At 39.8% G+C, this 17862-nt stretch overlaps 1 protein-coding gene across 2 annotated transcripts in view; it reads right to left on the bottom strand.

The window, feature by feature from the left end:
• The window catches only part of U2SURP (U2 snRNP associated SURP domain containing), a 48079-nt gene that overhangs the window by 6916 nt on the left and 23301 nt on the right, over nt 1–17862 (bottom strand). For both annotated transcript variants that reach the window (XM_084847217.1, XM_084847218.1), the window contains exons 11-22: nt 16528–16739; nt 14977–15020; nt 10035–10139; nt 9386–9452; nt 8881–9044; nt 8314–8476; nt 7890–7969; nt 6990–7077; nt 4061–4183; nt 2035–2191; nt 1034–1129; nt 684–750 (exon numbers count right to left, since the gene is read on the bottom strand). In XM_084847217.1, the coding sequence (XP_084703343.1) occupies nt 684–750; nt 1034–1129; nt 2035–2191; nt 4061–4183; nt 6990–7077; nt 7890–7969; nt 8314–8476; nt 8881–9044; nt 9386–9452; nt 10035–10139; nt 14977–15020; nt 16528–16739 (1366 nt within the window). The remainder of the gene's footprint in view (nt 1–683; nt 751–1033; nt 1130–2034; nt 2192–4060; nt 4184–6989; nt 7078–7889; nt 7970–8313; nt 8477–8880; nt 9045–9385; nt 9453–10034; nt 10140–14976; nt 15021–16527; nt 16740–17862) is intronic.

The following is a 17862-nucleotide window of genomic DNA, read 5'->3' as shown; positions in this document are numbered from 1 at the left end:
GCCACGTTTCCATAAAGACTACCTGGATCAGAGACAGCAGACAGAATGCAGACACACTTCCAAATGAGGATGTAGTCTATCCACTCTGGAGTGACGTCAAATGCACATGTATGGGGATGCCCCCCAATGGATTTAGAAATCCATTCCTGTCATCTCCCTTAGCTATTTTGGCACCTAGATCATTGATATGTGGAACTCCCACTTTGCTAATGGAAGATAGATTTCAGAATCCCTTTCTGAAAAATTCAATGTACATTTACACTTATCCTAACCCACATATTTGGAACTGCAACTGAAATTAATGAGAGCAGTTTTCATGGGATGTAAAAGCAGCAATAGAGGCTGTATAAGATACTTATTTGGTCCATGCTTCCAAGGGATATATGTGCACTAATGAGGACACAACTTGCAAATCTTTTCATGGGAGATGTGCAAGTTCCCCTTGCATAGGACTACTGAACAGTGATGGGAAACATGTGGCCCTCCATCAGGCCTAGTCAACATAGCCAATGGTGAGGGATAATGGGAGTTAACAGTCCAAAACATCTGGAGGGCCACACATTCCCCATCCCTGCTCTAGAAGCATGGAAATTCTACACTTCCATGCCATTTGTGAAACCATCCTTATTTCTGTATAATATCAGAGTAGCTAACCCGCCGCCCCCCTCCATCTCAATTCTTACTTAAGATTCTCTTCCTCTTCAGACTCTTCATGCTGGTCAAACAGCTCCCATTTAGATGTTGTTACCGCTATAAAGACAGACATTTCACAATTATATTAAAAAAAACCTCTTGAATGTCTAATAAAATTGCATAGTCTTTATAAGGGGTATTTGTAGCTGCCCTCAGTAGCTCAGTTAGTTTCTAACTTTTTATTTAATGGCACTCTTTCAGAATAAGAGCAGTACTTGTGATGTCTTCTAGTATGTTTAAAGTACTGTTTCATTAATATTTAGCATGAAAGACTAAACTAAAACCATGGAACTGAAATGTCTGTAACAAAAGAAGTGACAGAAGTTAATACAACACTAACCTTGAGCTTCAAGAGCTGATTCATCCACTGCTTCCCACTTTGAAGGGGCAACTTTGAAAATTGGCTCATTCTTTTTAGACTCTTCAGTAGTGTCCACTGTTGAATAAAGGGTTTAATTAATGACTGCAGTTCCTAATTGGCATGACTTTGTATACTCTCTCTATTTTAGGGCACTTGAAAAAACAAACCATTTAAAAGATGCAATCTTCAGCTTCCCTACTTGGAAATAAAAGCTGATGTGCAAAGAAACCCTATACATGTTTAATCAGAACCAAATCCCACTAAGTTCAATGGGATTTACTCCCCATTGTGTTTATAATTGCCGCCTTGAACATTCAGGAAGGGCACATGATACAATCCTCCCAGGACCATATCATTTCAGAATACAGGTAAAGGATTCACTCCATATAAAAACTTCCAGCATATGGAAACTTGCATGCCAGGGACAAGGCCAGTTAGTCCTCCAATGTACACATACAAAGACCATAATTCTGGGAGACTATCATGTGCCCTTCTGAACATATGAATCTACCCTAAATCCCAGAATCAGGGCACAAATGGCATTAGAGGTCTGATCCAAAGCTCTGAGGAATCTGAGTGGGCACATTAGAGCTCTCCTGTGCAGGGGTCAATGAATTAGAGTTTTTGCCTTGTTGTAATTCTGCACCAGAACCATCAGTGATAGGATGCATTCAAGATAAGCACATATTAAAGGGTTTCTGCCTCCAGAAGATTATGACCTAATAATGTAATAAAATACAGATCTTGCTTATACAAGATTGAGCTTGGACAGAACAATAACAACCAACACACCTCACATTTTTCATTATTCTACAGAAGCCACATTTCTAACAAAAATATCTGTGGTCAAATCTAAGCAACACTGCATTTAAATACCAAACTATCATAAGAGATGGTGCTTCCATTTGCACATTATACACAAAATTTACAGCAAGGACATGCAGGTTTCTAAATGCACACTGAATGTAAATATTCCTTACAAGGTACACCATCAAGATCATCATCAAGTGTCTTAATAGGGACTCCATCAAGATCATCAATCGGAGCAACATCAATTGGGATTCCATCCACATCTTCTAGCGGAGCACCATCGAGCTCTTCCTCAATGGGCGCGCCATCAAGATCATCAGGTACTTCCTGGAAACAAACCACAAGTTAAGATTTCTACATACACCTAGTGTTTCCCTCAAATTGTTTACTGCTTCATTTCACATACTTTTTTTCAGTATGTGTTTAACTCACAAAAATGTACACACATATCTGCTAATTTGGGCCAATTCACCAGTCCGGCAATTCCTTATGGGCAGAAGGGAAAAAGGTCTCTTTGCCTGTATCCCAATATACAATGTAACATGGCGCCTATATAAAATGACTGATTTCTACAATCTTTCAGTCTCAAAGAGTAGATGTTTCAGCATATCTTACATATCATATTGTACATATGGATATATATAAGTATGCCAGCATCACAGTTCTGTTGCACACGGAGTGGCAGGTGAGTAGGTCACCACCAACAGAAAAATGCTGGATTCACAAACAAACTAATATCAAGTACACAAAGTAGTTTGACATTCACAAATTAGCTGAAGATGTCAGAAACTACTATCCTCAAGGTCTTTAAGTTGAGTAGACAGACAATTTTTTGCTCATGGGAAAAAATATAGCAATATTCGCACGTGCTCAACCATCTTTTATATTAGGCATAAATACTTTTACATTTCTATGTTTTCCTTCATAAACCAGGTAATAGCTCAACTTCCATTTTCTTATAGTTCTCTTAACATTTCACATGTTTGGCTCTGTTAACTTCAACCACCCACCCCCCTTCAACTAGTATCTCCTCCAAATACATGCCAAAGTTTTGTGCTGTTTTGTGTGACAAATCCCAAGTTTTGTGCCGTCACCAAAACCATGAAAATGACACTCTCTTAGGTTAGGCCTGGTGAATGCTCAGAATTTGTGGCACAACACTTTGGCATAGGTTTGGAGATGATGAGCAAACGGAATTTTTAGCATTCGCCAGGACCCACCTAAGGGTATTCCATTTTTACGCTTTTGGTGGCAGCACAAATTCAGGATTTGTGGCACAAAACAGCATGAAACTAGCACAAAATTTTGGCATATCTTTGGAGGAGATACTAGCTTAGGGGGTTCGCAGTTAACAGAGCCCACATGTTCATTTATTACAAAGTAAAGATTTAGCCTCTACTATTTATTGGCTTGGATACCCTCACAAAACATCTCTGGCATTAGTAAATAAAAACAAGTATCTATTTATGGTTTGTGTAGCCCACAAGCAGCTGTTTGGCCACTATGTGAACAGAATGCTGGGCTAGATGGACCTTTGGTCTGAACCAGCATGGCTCTTATGTTCTAATCATTTTAAGCTTCTAACCACCATATTAGTTAGTCATTTGTATCTTCTGTTCTAAGTACAAGATCAAGCAACTCTCAAAACACATTCCTCTTTGTGCCCATCAAAACCTCAGTTGGGCACAGAGTATGTATGGCCCACAGATCAGAAATTCTTGATTCTGACAACTTCTGAAGCAAATTCCAGAAGCTTGAGACAAATGCCCTTATACAAATTCCCTTTTATTCCATTAATTCCAACTGCAACCATACAACATGGAAGAGATGAGAGGCTGTTCTTAAACATTCAGATATTTTAAAATTCTCTCTCCCTCTCACTCAAACACACACCTGAATACTGATAAAGAGGCAATGCACGTGCTTCAGGTTCCAAGTAATTTCCAATACGTAACTTGTAAATGAGCTAGTTCAAAGGCAAAGGTATGGACAATGTTAACATTCATATCAGGAAAAAAAAACGGTGTTTATGCAACCTCAAATCAATGGGAAATTTCATTTGGGAACCAAAGCAGCCTTCATGCCCTAGATCCTGGTACAAACTTCTGCCACAAACATTTTCCTTACCTCTAAGGCTTGAGGTTCTTGTTTGCTTCCACACCAATAGTATCAATAATGGTCTTATCTCAAACTTACCTCCGGTTCCTTTTCTTCAATAATATTTACAAGCCCCAAGAAAATATTCTGCAGTTTGATCAAAAATGGTTCTGGATAAATCGCCCAGTCTTCCCATGCTCTGAAGCATGTCATTACCCGTTGCTAAAAGTAGTAAACAATGCTAGTCATTTGTATTGAGAAGTACTTTAAGAGCAAAATAAAACACGCAAGGCTATAAATTTAGCATTGTGCCCTTCACAGAATATTCATACAGGCTTTGGTGGGTTTGTTAACTCTGGGTGCAAAACCACTACAAACAACAGAACTGACAGAGACTAAAATGGGATCTGGATTGCACTATTTACATGTAGTTTGAATTTCATTTTCAAAGCAAGATTTACAGAAACTTTGTTTCGGTTTTACAAAAAATGAAATTCCTCTTAACACAACTTTAACTCTGCTCAGTTTGGAGAGTACCTTGTAAGACTACCTTTGCTATGAGGCAATAAGAAAATATCATGGACCACCTAAATACAGTAACTTGCATGTGCACAGATTTGCTTCTTGAAAGAGTTAGCAATTCAGTTAGTGCTCTAAGCCAAAGCCTCAATCCTAGTAGTAAGTTTGAAAGCACTTGGCATACATTGGGTTGTCAGCCTAGGACCCTGTTCGCACAATTAAACAACCCATAGTTAACAAACCATGGGTTGTTTGTGAGCGGTCGGCACCAAGCGAGTGTGTTGACTTCTGACCGCTCCCACTTTCCAAATAATACAAAACATGGGTTAAAACTCTGGGTTATTTCTCCCTCAGCAACCCAGAGTTCTGGATTTGGACATCACCGTGAACTGAGTGATAGGAATGCTAGAGAAATTCAAGATGGACTAAAATGAGCTCAGATTTCTAACCATCCGAACTGCGGAATCCACTGCAGAGCGACCCCCTCAGGGTGTGCAGAGTCTGTGGACTTTCAAATTTGTTTTACTTTCCTGAAATTTGCACACATTTATTCATAGAAAAGTACGCAAGTGTCTGCTGAGGAAAAGTTGAATGGAATGGGGCACAATACACTAAATGCTAGGTATTAAGGTAAATTTGGCCATAGAATCCCTGTCCAAACGTCTGGAGACGGTGAGTGGCTGGATGGGGAGGAATAGGCTGAAGCTGAACTCTGACAAGACCGAGGTTCTTTTGGTGGGAGACAAGAGGAGGCTGGGGGATGTTGACCTGGTGTTGAATGGGGTACGGCTACCCTTGAAAGACCAGGTCTGCAGCCTAGGGGTCATTTTGGATTCCCAGCTGTCCATGGAGGCTCAGGTGTCAGCTGTGAGCCGGACAGCGCTGTATCAACTCCATCCGATACGGCGGCTGCGCCCCTTCCTTCCCGACCATCTGCTCCCATCGGTAGTACATGCCCTGGTCTCCTCTCGTTTAGACTCCTGTAATGTGCTCTACATGGGGTTACCCTTGAAGACGGTTCGGAAACTGCAGCTGGTACAGAACGCGGCGGCTCGCCTGATTAAAGGCAGCCGCCGGCGAGATCACATCACTCCAGTGCGGAAGGAGTTGCACTGGTTACCAGTTGTTTTCCGGGCCAAATTCAAGGTGTTGGTTTTGGCCTTTAAAACCCTATATGGTTCCGGCCCAGCCTATCTTAAGGAGCGCCTCCAGCAGCACCAGACAGGCTGCTTAACAAGATCAGCCTCAGATGGCCTTCTCTCTGTCTCATCAGCCAGGACAGCTAGACTGGTGGGGACGAGGGAGAGGGCCTTTTCTGTGGTGGCCCCCACTCTGTGGAACTCCCTCCCTAGGGAACTCCGTCATGCCCCCTCTTTAATGAGCTTCCGTCGTGCATTAAAAACGTTGTTGTTCAGGCAGGCATTTGGGGTGGGTTAGGGTATTTTAGAAAATGTTTTTATTGTAGAATTTTATTGTTTTAAACTGTTTTATTGTATGTTGTACATCACCCAGAGTGGCTGGGTGACCAGCCAGATGGGCGATTAATAAATTTAATAATAAATAAAATAAATAAATTATGTAAATTGTTATGAAACCACTTAACCATGGGGCAGTTAATCATCTCAACTGGGTCTAAGTGTTGGATAGGCTTCTTATGGAATATCCATTTTGCTGGAGCCATGAATTGCCTTTTCAGGCCTATTAATGTTCAATATTTGGTCTACTAAGGGTGCAGTCCTATCGGGATAGGCGGCTGCCTCCAATCTCAGAGGCAACCGCCTATCCAATGCAGGGCAGGAGAAGCATGCAGGGGATCATCCCCTCTGTGCTTCAGCCACCCTGCATTTGTGGCTGGACAGCCAATTTCAGCTGTCTAGCTGCAGGAAGGCAGAGTGGGGGAAGGGGCTGCCAGACATCACATAGGATGTGTCATACCGGCATTTCCACCTCCCCCGCCCCGGAATGCCCCCAGGAACGTCCCGTTTTCGCTGCTCCGCGCTCCTCTTCCAAGCACGGGGCCATTCCAAGCTGTCTGTGAGGCAGCACCGGGGGGGGGGGGGGGGCGCGTTCCCGGAAACCAACGTATCCTATGGCCGTCTAGCCACTGACTAGCGGCAATAGGATTGCTCCCTAAGTCTCTCAATTTTATTTTTCAAATAAGTATGTTCTACTGGAGAATTTTCCATGTTTACATTCCAACTCTCCACTGGGGGTTTTCTTATTTGAAGCACCCTCCTTATGAAATTCTCTCCCAGGAGAGGCTTGCCCTGGCACCTGCACTAATGTCTTTTTGGCACCAAGCAAAGATCTTTTAATTTTCCTGGGCCTTTTAATAATATTTTTTTTCTGCTACTATTTTTTTATTATGCTGCTTTATATTCTGTACCTAATATTTTATAGCTTTTGTAGGAACTACCCAGGAAATACTTATTGAAGGGCAGTAAAGAAAATCATCAAACATATAAATAAAATGGACAAAACATCATGTCAATAACAATCACGCACATACCTTAAAGTTTTCAGACTGTAAATGGCCTTGTATTGTTCGGTAGGTAGCATTCAGATCAGAGTATATCTGACATAGCTTTGTCTCAAAACTGAAAAGACAGTTTTCGTATATTAGGCTACACAGCATAAGGAAGAGCGCAATGAAAGTCACTCAACTTCTACCAGAACTAAAACACCCCCTGCTCCCCCCCCCCCCAAAATATGTTCCAATTTTGTAGTCATACAGAAGAGGCTCTGGGCCTAACTGGAATAACACACCTAACTGGAATAGGTCTCAAATTAGCTTTATGAATAAATATTTAGGATGGTAGAAGTTACTGCAAATGTGAAAATTTATTGTTGTATTTCCATGCAGCCTTTCCAAGATACATAGCACATGTACGCACGCTCATGCACAAAAAGCAGTAATAAGCCCTAGTTCCTTTAACTATTCCTGACTGCACACTAAAGAGGAAAGTTCAACAGTTTAGGGGCACAATCCTATGCACATTTAGAAAAAAAAAGTCCTATCCTGGCTGGGGAATGCTTGGACTTGTAGGACTTTTTTCTGTCTCAACAAGCATAGGATCGTGCCCCAAGTTGACCAGAGAGAATAGATACAAAGGCTGATTCTGTCAATGAGAAGTATATACATCTTACAATGGCTCCAATAGGCTATGTCAAGGTGCTGTACAGCAGGGTGGGCAGAAGGTAGATCTCCACATGTTTGAGACTTCAAACTCTCCAATGTCCCAGCCAGCACAATGAATGGTCAGGGATGCTGGAAGTTGACATCCAAACTATCTGGAGATCTACTTTCTGCCCACTCCTGCCATACAGTAGAACTCAGTAGCAAATGAAAACTTTTAAGTTTACAAATATTATTGCATTCTTTTGAAATAATTTAACATTTGATACTTACAATTTTCTGTAATATGAAGCATTGGCAACTTTTGCTGAAGAATTGTACAACACGTCAGAAACCAAATATAACCTTGCAATCTACAAAGAATATACAACCAAGATTACCATTGTTAATTGGCTTTAAAAGGAACAGTATCATATACCATTAGCAGAGGCATAAAGTCATGCAAATTTAATAGATACTGCCATCTTAGAAGACTAATACACCAGTAGCTAATTTTTTTCTATAAACAGCATATATTCAGAATACATGGTATCAACTGCTGTTTAAAGATACCAAACTATCTGAGATTCAGCACAAAACATTAAACACATGATTTCTGCAGAAAGATTTAAGATTCTTCAGTATCAATCAACCATGCACAAAAGTATACTGAGTTCTCATACAAGACACAGAAACTGTTTAGAGAGATCAATCATACCTTTTTAGGAAGTGGAGTTTTCAAGATGGATAGTGACTCAGCAATGCAGTCTACAATTTCTTCAGCGGCTTCAGCATTATTAAGACAGAAAACCATTGCATCTCCAATATCATTCTTACGCGGTGTTAACCCACGCAGGATTTCCTCTAACTTGTCCCTCTGTCTAAAATTCCAGTTTCAAATTTTTAGAAAACTTAGCAAAACCTTTTCTGTATATTTATAAATGAGCCTTACATTACATTATACTCTAGGGTTGAAATAACCTAGAACAATCTGCAATGCATTTCTACTGAGAACAGAATTTTTGTAGAAGTTTACCACTTTCACACTTACAGAATATGAGGCCAAGAAAAAGTTTAGAAATTAGTTACTTGTAATAAATGTTGTGTTATGAGGCGCTCCCTCTCTCTCAACTCACACACGCGCGCGCACACACACACACAAGATGGTCACCTCTTCACATACTGCAATTTCCATGTGAGAACCTACCTATACACAGTGGAATTCTGCAGATGACCTATTCTATATCTAGGAAAAAAATATTATGTTCTTTTAAAAAATGCTTACTCCTCCTTAAGTGCACCCTTCTTGCTAGGCTCTTCTACAAATGCTTCAGGCTCTTGTTCTTCGGACATTCCATGGAGATATGGATTTAAAGGAGGTGGCCTCCAAAATGAACCATTCTTAAACATACGGAAGTCTTCAGTCCTCCATTTGGTTGGCGCATCACCCTAATAAACAAACAAAAACAAACCAAGGTCAAAGCAACTGTTGAGTTGGATCCTGACGCCCTTCCGTGAATGGAATGTCTCTGTCCATTCACAGAGGGAGCCATGATCCACTTAAGGGGGAGCAGCAGCAGCGATTTTCTCTCATTCCTCTTTCCCCACTGAGGCCCCAGGGCCACTTCTATGCTGTTCTGGAGTGCTAGGGATGTGGTGCTGAAGGCTGCAGGAGGAGATGGGAATCTGAGGAAATCACTGCTCTGCTCTCTTCCTCCAGCACCAGTGAAGGCAACCCAATGTTTTACAATATATATACAATTAGAAATTGCTGTTAAAGCATTTCTTACCTGTAGTATTGAATAAAGCTTCCACCTGTAGTATACATGGGCTGGAGTCTGGTTCTCAAATAAAAACCTAAACAAAAAAGCAGAGTGTGGAATCAAAACAGATTACTACTAAGAACAAAGGTCAAGTGCTAACATAAGAAAAAGCAGCTTTTTAAACTCCCAAAACAAAACACACAACACAAAAAACAAAGCAGTTTCTGCCACGGATTACATCCCTACCAGAATTTTCTCTTTCCAACAAAATTCAGTTCATTGAGTCCTAGTTCTCACGAGCAGCAGGAGATGGTAAATCTGTGGTTGGACCATACCAGTCCAGAGTACTGCTGAACACTCACATGATAGAATGCTCCTCCATTAAAAAAGAAAGAAAAAAGGATTCCTGCAAGTAGAAAACATGTCACGGAAAGGGTTGGGCTAAAAAAAAAAAAATAAACTAGAGATTTTTATGTCTTGGGTGGGTTTGTGTTTTTTTAAGAGAGGAACAGTCAATCATTTGAGCCTACACCTGCAGAAGTGGTATATTCTGCACACAGAGCTACTAACTTATCTTCTGTTTGTGAGAACTATGCCTAAAAAATAGGTAGTTTTGTACGAATAACCATTATCAACAACATGCAATAGTAAACAGAACTAGAGAAAAAATAACCACCTGAACATTGGATTGTTGATTTCTCTGTTCATGATCATGGCTTCAAACATAGGTCCTTCACGCACCACAAACTCTATCATTCGATGTATCAGCGCAAGCAAATTCCTACAACAATAACACAGTTAAAGAAAAATTGATTCAGACCTAACACTATACAAACTACACTCCACCTAAGGTATTAATAAATGGAGAAGATTATTTTTGCTGTACAGTTAAGAAGATTATACAATTTAAGAATTTGGAGCTGTGTTCTAACCTTCAGTGATGGGCAAAAATAAAACTGTAGTCATCGGGCCTTCCATGATAAACAGTGATATAAGAAAGCCCTGTGGCTCAAGAATTGCATTTCCAGTACAAAAAAAAGATTGTCATACATTTTTGCTTGTGTCAAGACTAATGAAATGCTATAAAAATTACGTATTTACAGCTTCTAAACTAAATCAGTATCATGCTCAAAATTATAATTTATGTTTGATAAAATCGTCTGTTTAAGCCCAGTAAAAATTTAAAATATTGGCTTTAAAAGCTGATGAGCAGTTGTGTATGCATACACACAAATGCAGACAATCCAAGTACAATGGAGGGGGCGGGGGGGGGGGTCTGGGAACAATTATGCTATAGCAATGCTGATGCTAATCAGTTCCTTGGATGAGAAACCACTGGGAATTTCATGTGAGTGGGATATAAATAAATTTTTAAGTGCATACAACATTAGGAAGAATACTTTATCCAAATGAGTGTTTTTTTAAAAAACTGATGAAGAGGAAGTTATCATTAGTGACAACATTCCCTTTAGTTATAATTAAGGAGCTACAAAATCTAATCCCTATACACAGTTTTACTTCCTTACTGAGTACAATAAAAAAAGTTGATGTGTCCATGATTAAGCATTTCAAAGATATGTCTATGAATAAGAAATTGCAAAAATCAAATACTACAGTATAGTTAAGAGTGGTTCTTAGTTTGGAATTTCTCAGATTTTCAACATACTGGCTTGGTTCCTAAATTAACTTCAGGAAGTTCACAGAAGTTTCTCATGCCCTCTTCCTGCTACAGCCACCTGCATCCCCAAACATCTGTCTGGATGGTTGGATCCTCCAGAACCATGTGGGATGGGGCATAGGGGATGCATGGGGAGGGAAATGCAGACAAAATTTGGCTAGTCAATGTCTCACTCCTCTAACAGCCCCCTGTGCCCCAACCCAAATTGTTCAAGAGGAGACCCCGACCTGCCACAGAGGCCTTTTTGGGGGTGTAGGTTGTTGTAGTAGGGAATAGAAACTTTCCTTCTATGAACTGCCCTCATTTAACGTATTTCAGGAATCAAGCGATTAACCCCAATCCAGAAAAGCACAAGCAAGAGATGCATGCACAATGAGTTTATGTTTTTAAAAGAAACTTTGCTGAACAGCAGCACCTTATGCTGTATTGCAAACTGCAGTTTATGCTTTCCACAGTTTAAAATGATATCCATGATGATATATAGGGAAGGTGCTGAATAAAAGTTTTTTAAACCCATGGTGCACATGTATGCTTATGCAGATGCAAAGGGCCTCACTGGGTTGGGGTACTCGGCTATATACCAGAAAAAAAAGCTTCACAATGTGCAAGAGGTGCCAGAAGAATAAAAACAGTTCTCCCCCCCACCCCCCCGCTGCCCAATTTCATTTTATTATAAATGTTATTTGCATTATATCAAAGGAGTATTGGTTCTCTGCCACATTCAAAAGGTATTTGTAACTACAAAGTGAGATGTATGTCCCATAATTTTAAAATCGCAATTATTCCCAAGTATTATACCCAGTTTAAATCTTTTCACAAATATTCAGTGTGCATAACATTTCACATCAGGAGATTTATCTAACATTTATATTAATTGCTCACAGGTAATGCACATCTGTTTCTGAGAAATTAAAGAAATACTAAAATGAAAATATCTCCCTACTTTAATGATTGCTGACTATTCTTACACAGTTAAAACATACTGTAACTACTAGAAGCAGCCTAGAAATGTCATCCTCAACTCAGTTCTTAATCATTCTATTCTATTATCATCCTTAGAAGCACTGCTCAAAACATTCCAAATAATTCAGTAATCCTTTCATTTACTGCAGTTTTCTAGAAGTCTAAGTGGGAAGAATATCTGAGCACACACAAACTGTATTTGAAGATACCAATTTAAAGGAGTCATTTCTGGTTTTGACCTTTAAGGCCCTTCACTGCTTGGAAGCTTGGTATTCAAAACATCACCGCTTCACATATACTTATCCATTCCCTGAGACCATCTGAGGCCCCTCTTCGGGTGCTCCAACCGAGAGGTAGAGTGGAGTGGCAGCAGAATGCCCTTTCCAGAGAGCCCACCTGGTAATATCCTTTCACCACTGGGCAAAGACGGTCTTATTTTCCCAGGCTTTTAAATCATGTTATAGCCTTTAACTATGTCTTAGCTCTGTGATTTTTATTATCTTTTTGATTTTATCTGGTGCTATTTTAATGCTTCACTTTTTATTGTATTGTTGTTTTAAACTCACTATTTTTATTTTATGAACTGGCCAAAGAACATTTTGTTACAGGGCAGCCTATAAATAATGCAAACAACTAAGTAAATTAATTTAAAGCTCTCTAACATGAAAAGATTAACAGATTTAATGCTATAATAAAGTACAACTTCCCCGTCTCGTTTTCTTCTAGGTCCACTGAGGTTGCAATCCTAAACATACTTACTAGACCAAAGAGAAAGACCCATAGAACTCAGTGAGATTTACTCCAGGGTAAACCAACTTACGATTGTGCTGCAAGTCTTTTCCTGACGATAAGTATCTAATCTTGCTTACAAAGCCTCCAACAGCAAAATGTTATGACAGGGACAATGACGTTATTGCTCGAGTGCTACAGTACATGAATTCTGTAATAGCTGGGGTGCTGACATCCCTTATATACCCCCAAAGGTGAATGGCCAGGCAGATATTAGGGAAGTTTCTGTTATATGGGGCAAGGCTGCATAATCAGCCAAGATAGGAACCCACTCTTCCCACAGTTGCAGCAGAAATGTGATGCCTAAATTTGACTCCTTCCTTGCATCCTTTTGGTATGTGCCAAAATTGTATTCTGTTTTTCTCCCAAATGTGTTGTCCTTTCTTGCCTACCTCTTATGCCTCAAATAAGTTTTAAGGGTTTTTTTTTTAGGACTAAGAGAAGATGGAACTCATCCAGTAGGCTACAAAGTGCTCCAAGATTGAAGTGCTCCCAGGAGCAACACAACAGTATGCCAAACTGCCTAGAAATAAATACGAATTTTACCAATTCCTGCTGTTCAAAACTGGCTTCCTATACTCTGCTAAGCAGTATTATTGATAAACAACTTATATTAGAAATGTAATTGGTCCTGCTAAAGAGTAAAAAGATGTACTGAAATTCCTTATGAATGATTTCACCAACAGAACAGAATTCTTAGTAGGAGGATCAAATTGTTTAATTCAGCAGTATTTTCAAATACACTTATTGATGTGCACAGGAATACTTTCTACTTCATGGAGTTTCAAAATGCTGCAGTAAGCAAAATTGGAACACTGCTTTCTCTAAAAGGTCATGACAATACTACTTACATTGCTAACCAACAAAAATCTAAGTAAAGGTTTGCAAACATGCTCTGCTAGACCCACCTAAACTATCCCACATCACTAGAAGTCTTCAACACTGGACATGGTAATTCCTCTAAGTTATGTTAATACTATATACATCCTGGAAAAGATGTTTGCACTGCTATCTTAAAAACGTACAAGCCTTGCTACAAGTATAGTGAATGTTCATGGCAAAAAAACAGTGTCGTACGAAAGGATGATAGTTTAAAAATCTCAAACATTAAGTTGGCCAACAAAAAAGTCTTTCAGTTATAATAAAACCACATTAATTGGAGCCGATCGTACCAATGTCTGGTCAAAAACTGTATACTTTCCCAATCCATCCCATGATGTTTTCCTGGTCCCCCGCTGCCGCAGACAGTTCAGCTGGTGTTGCTCACCAAGGCCAATGTCAAAGAGAATTTGGAATTCTTTGGTGCTTATTTATTTTAAACAAGTGTTTGTGTTGCTATGTTTGAGAAGAGTTTTATGCTTGGCTGAGCAAGGGTATGCCTATCACTTACCCCACTCTAACCCTAAATTACATTACTCTAAATTACATCCTCTACATTAGAAGCGCATTGGGCTCTGTGGCTATGTATTTAGACACTTCTAGGAAATAAAGAGTTCTAATCTGGCAAAGAACACCACAATTACTGATGACTATGTTCTAGTCTTCAACAGATCCTTACAGAACAGAACAGCTTTTATCCCAGCCTCAATAACTCATCTCCTAATAATCTAAGTTTGCAACCCTTCCATGAAACTCCACAACAAAAGCTGCATCCCTATCTTTCTGATAATCTGTGTAGTTAAAATCTATCGGATAACCCCAGGCTATTTGGATAAGTGAAGCAGTACTACTACACTATCATCTCATTAAACCATTAAACTGTAAGCAATCCTGAACTTCATCCAGAACTTTACTGAACTATATTAGCCCAGCTTTCCCCAACCCAGCACCCCTAGATGTGTTGGACTACAACCTCCATCACCCCCACACTGCCTGGGGATGATGGTAATTGTAGCCTAGCACATCTGGAGGGTGCCAGGTTGGAGAATGGTGGACTAGTCTTTGTGTTCACTTGCTAAAATAAATTCCATATATAGTCCATTTAATTCTTCATCTGAACTAAAATACTGGTGAAACATCAGCTTTAATATAGACAGCAAACCCCAACATTTTTACTTCAAACCTAGGTAATATAAATCAACCATTGCTCAGTCCAGCCTAAACTTTTCCTCAACATCACACTTTCTGTAAAATTCCGAAGGGGATATTTGCTATATTTAGATCAGTAATAATAAAGAAAAACATGTACCTTTCTGTTGGGATAACCACTTTGACTATGGCTTGCGACAGAGTCTGTATATGAAGTCACATCAGATAATAAACATAGAATATGTGAGTATTGTTAACAAGTAACAAGCAAAAAAATACATATGCATTGAAAATACTACACATCTATCACAAGTTTTGCAGGCAATCACTGCTGCGAAGTTATACACTACGCAATTACATTAAGAGCAAATGGCTGTGTGCAGTGAACCACAAAAGGTTCACTAATTTCAAAGTACAAGAACATTCCTGACAGAATGCACATCAATGCACCGAATAAGTACTATACTGATAATAATGGCCCCAATCCAAAGGAGCAGGCATGTGTACAGCAGAGCTTTTACTTTTTTGAACAGCAGATCCCCTCTACTGCATCAGTAGCTGTTTCCAAATGCCTCTTGAGTTTTGGAAACAGTTTCCCAGTACAGCATGGGAAAGTTGCTTAAAAAAATCAAAACCCTGCTGTGTCCAGACAAGCCCACTGCATGCATATGAAGGGACTTGCTGAATGGAGGCCAATTAAAAAAAAAAAAAACCTTCTGTCCTTCTATTTACTACTTTGGTCCTGTGCAAACTAATGTTCACGATTGTTTAACCACGCATAAGTGATCAGGCTGTGGGATTATGTGCTCCTGCTGTCCACACCGTCTTTTGGAGATGGAATTCTTCCAACCTATACCATGGGCTTTAACCATGTTTAAGCATTACATCTGCAGTAATACTGACTACAGCTAAGGCTAACCAGGGCTCTCACTTATCCAGGATTTGAATCCAGCCTAGACCCCTGGTTTCAGAGCCTGCTTATAGGGAGGGTCCCTGGGTAGCCTTAACTACAAGTAACATCACTACCAATGCAACACTTAACCATTGTTAAGGCCAGCAGTGGTAATTTGTACTCCAGAAAACGAAGGAGGAGGGAATACGTAATCCTGCAGCTTGCTCCCAATTCAATCAGGAGTGTAACATTTGCACTGGCCCTTAGTTCCCAAGCCTTCCAATCCTAAGAAACCTTACAAAGTATTCAATCAATGTGGCTTGTCACTCGTGTTTAAGAGATACTTACCACTTACTGGTATGCTAAAAACTAATATCCTTTTAAATATCCTGACATTCTGACAGCTATCCTCAGCTACTGACTTGATGTCTGAAATAACTTTCTACACAGAAACTATTTGTGAGCTGAGCCTAGTGTTAATTTAACTGCCTGGATTTAAAATTTAGCCCTTAAAACGAAATAATTTAGATACTGCAAATCTGGCAGCTAGCAAAAGGGGGACATAGGAGAAAAAAAACCAGGGAGCGTGGAGGGGGAAAAAACACATGGTGGCCAGATTTAAAAATGCAATTAAAAACAAGGCCCAATTCTGTGGCCTAAACATACCAAGTAAGATCTTGGGAATGAGGCTCCTTAAACTAAGGCAGGGAACAATTCAGTTTCTCTAAAAATTGGACAGTACAATTCTATAAGACAATTTAAAAGACTACCATAGATTTAGCATTTATAAGAGAGGTATGGCCCTGGGTAACTTTTTACCTTCTCAAAATCCTCCTTGTTTTTTGGTGGTGGCAACATTGGAGCATTAGGGTTCTTCAATCTCTCTCTGGGCTGAGCATTAAATGGCAGTCCCGAAGGCGGTGGTGGGAGAGTATGCTCCATCATGGAAGGAGGAATGTATATAGGATGTGGAGGAATAGGAACAGCTTTGCCCCAGCCAAGTTTCATTTCAAAAGACATGATCATCTTGCCTGACAAATGAAAGATTGCACTGGTTTAGAAATATCGAGGTCGATAGCAATATCACTATTGCAGTGAAAATAAATGTTTTTCTTTAAGCACATTGGCAGTCTAACTTTACCATTTCTATCAGTATCACAGAAACAAAGTTGCCTGTTGCCAAAAAGCAAATTCTCTGTAAGTCCCACACTCCCAGATTTCATTAAGAAAAGCAAGAACATGAAGTTTGGCATAGTCTACAATAAATTCAGCATGGCAGGCTTGAAAGACCATAATATTTTAATATTATGCACCAATTTATGGTGTCCCACACCGTAATATTTTACTACATCTAAAAGAAACATAGCACTATTTGCAGCCCTGTAAACCTTCTGCATGTCTAGAATGATTACATTTCAGACAATTCAGACATGATCATTATAAGTAAGCACGGCTGGGTGTTTTTTTAGATCTACTTAACTAGTTAAGTATTGAATAATTTTATCTGTGAAAGAACACAGATACCTGAAACACAACAGGAAATCTGAAAATCAATAAAACTATAGGCGGGTCCATATGATCACAGAGGGAAAATAAGCCACAGTGGCATATTTTCCCTCCCTGTGAGCGATGGTTGCGAGCCGCCTAGTTAGCATAATGAGCCTCAGTGGGCGTGGGTTGTCATGACTTGCTGGGAACCCCAGCAAGGGTTGGTGGCTGGGGTGGTTTATAAACCACCTTGAAACCCATGGCTTGTCCTAGGGTTGCTGGGTGGTTTGTAAACCACTCCATCCATCCACCCACCCTTGCCAGGTTCGAACATCATGAAAATCCATGTCCAGCAAGGGTAATTATGCTAATTAAGCAGTCCATGATTGGCATGCGTGGGGATGGCAAATAAGCCATGATGGCTTATTTTCCCTCCATGATTATGCAAACCTGGTCAATAAGTCATCTTGTACTTATTGACGTCACCTGATCTTCAAGGTTCTTAAAGACTGCCAGATACAGATTTGAATTAAAAGGCACATAAGGTACTGGCGGCATACCAGCTTCTACCCAAGCTTTATCTATGCAAGTCATGACTAGTTCTAGTCCATAGTTTGGACCCACATGAGGGAAAGAATGACTGCCGCCAGGAAAAACATCTCTCAT

Source organism: Heloderma suspectum, chromosome 3, assembly GCF_057233095.1.
Source record: "Heloderma suspectum isolate Gila_16-S chromosome 3, 16-S_ref, whole genome shotgun sequence".
Taxonomy (NCBI): Eukaryota; Metazoa; Chordata; class Lepidosauria; order Squamata; family Helodermatidae; genus Heloderma; species Heloderma suspectum.
This window is presented reverse-complemented; position numbering and strand designations above follow the sequence as displayed.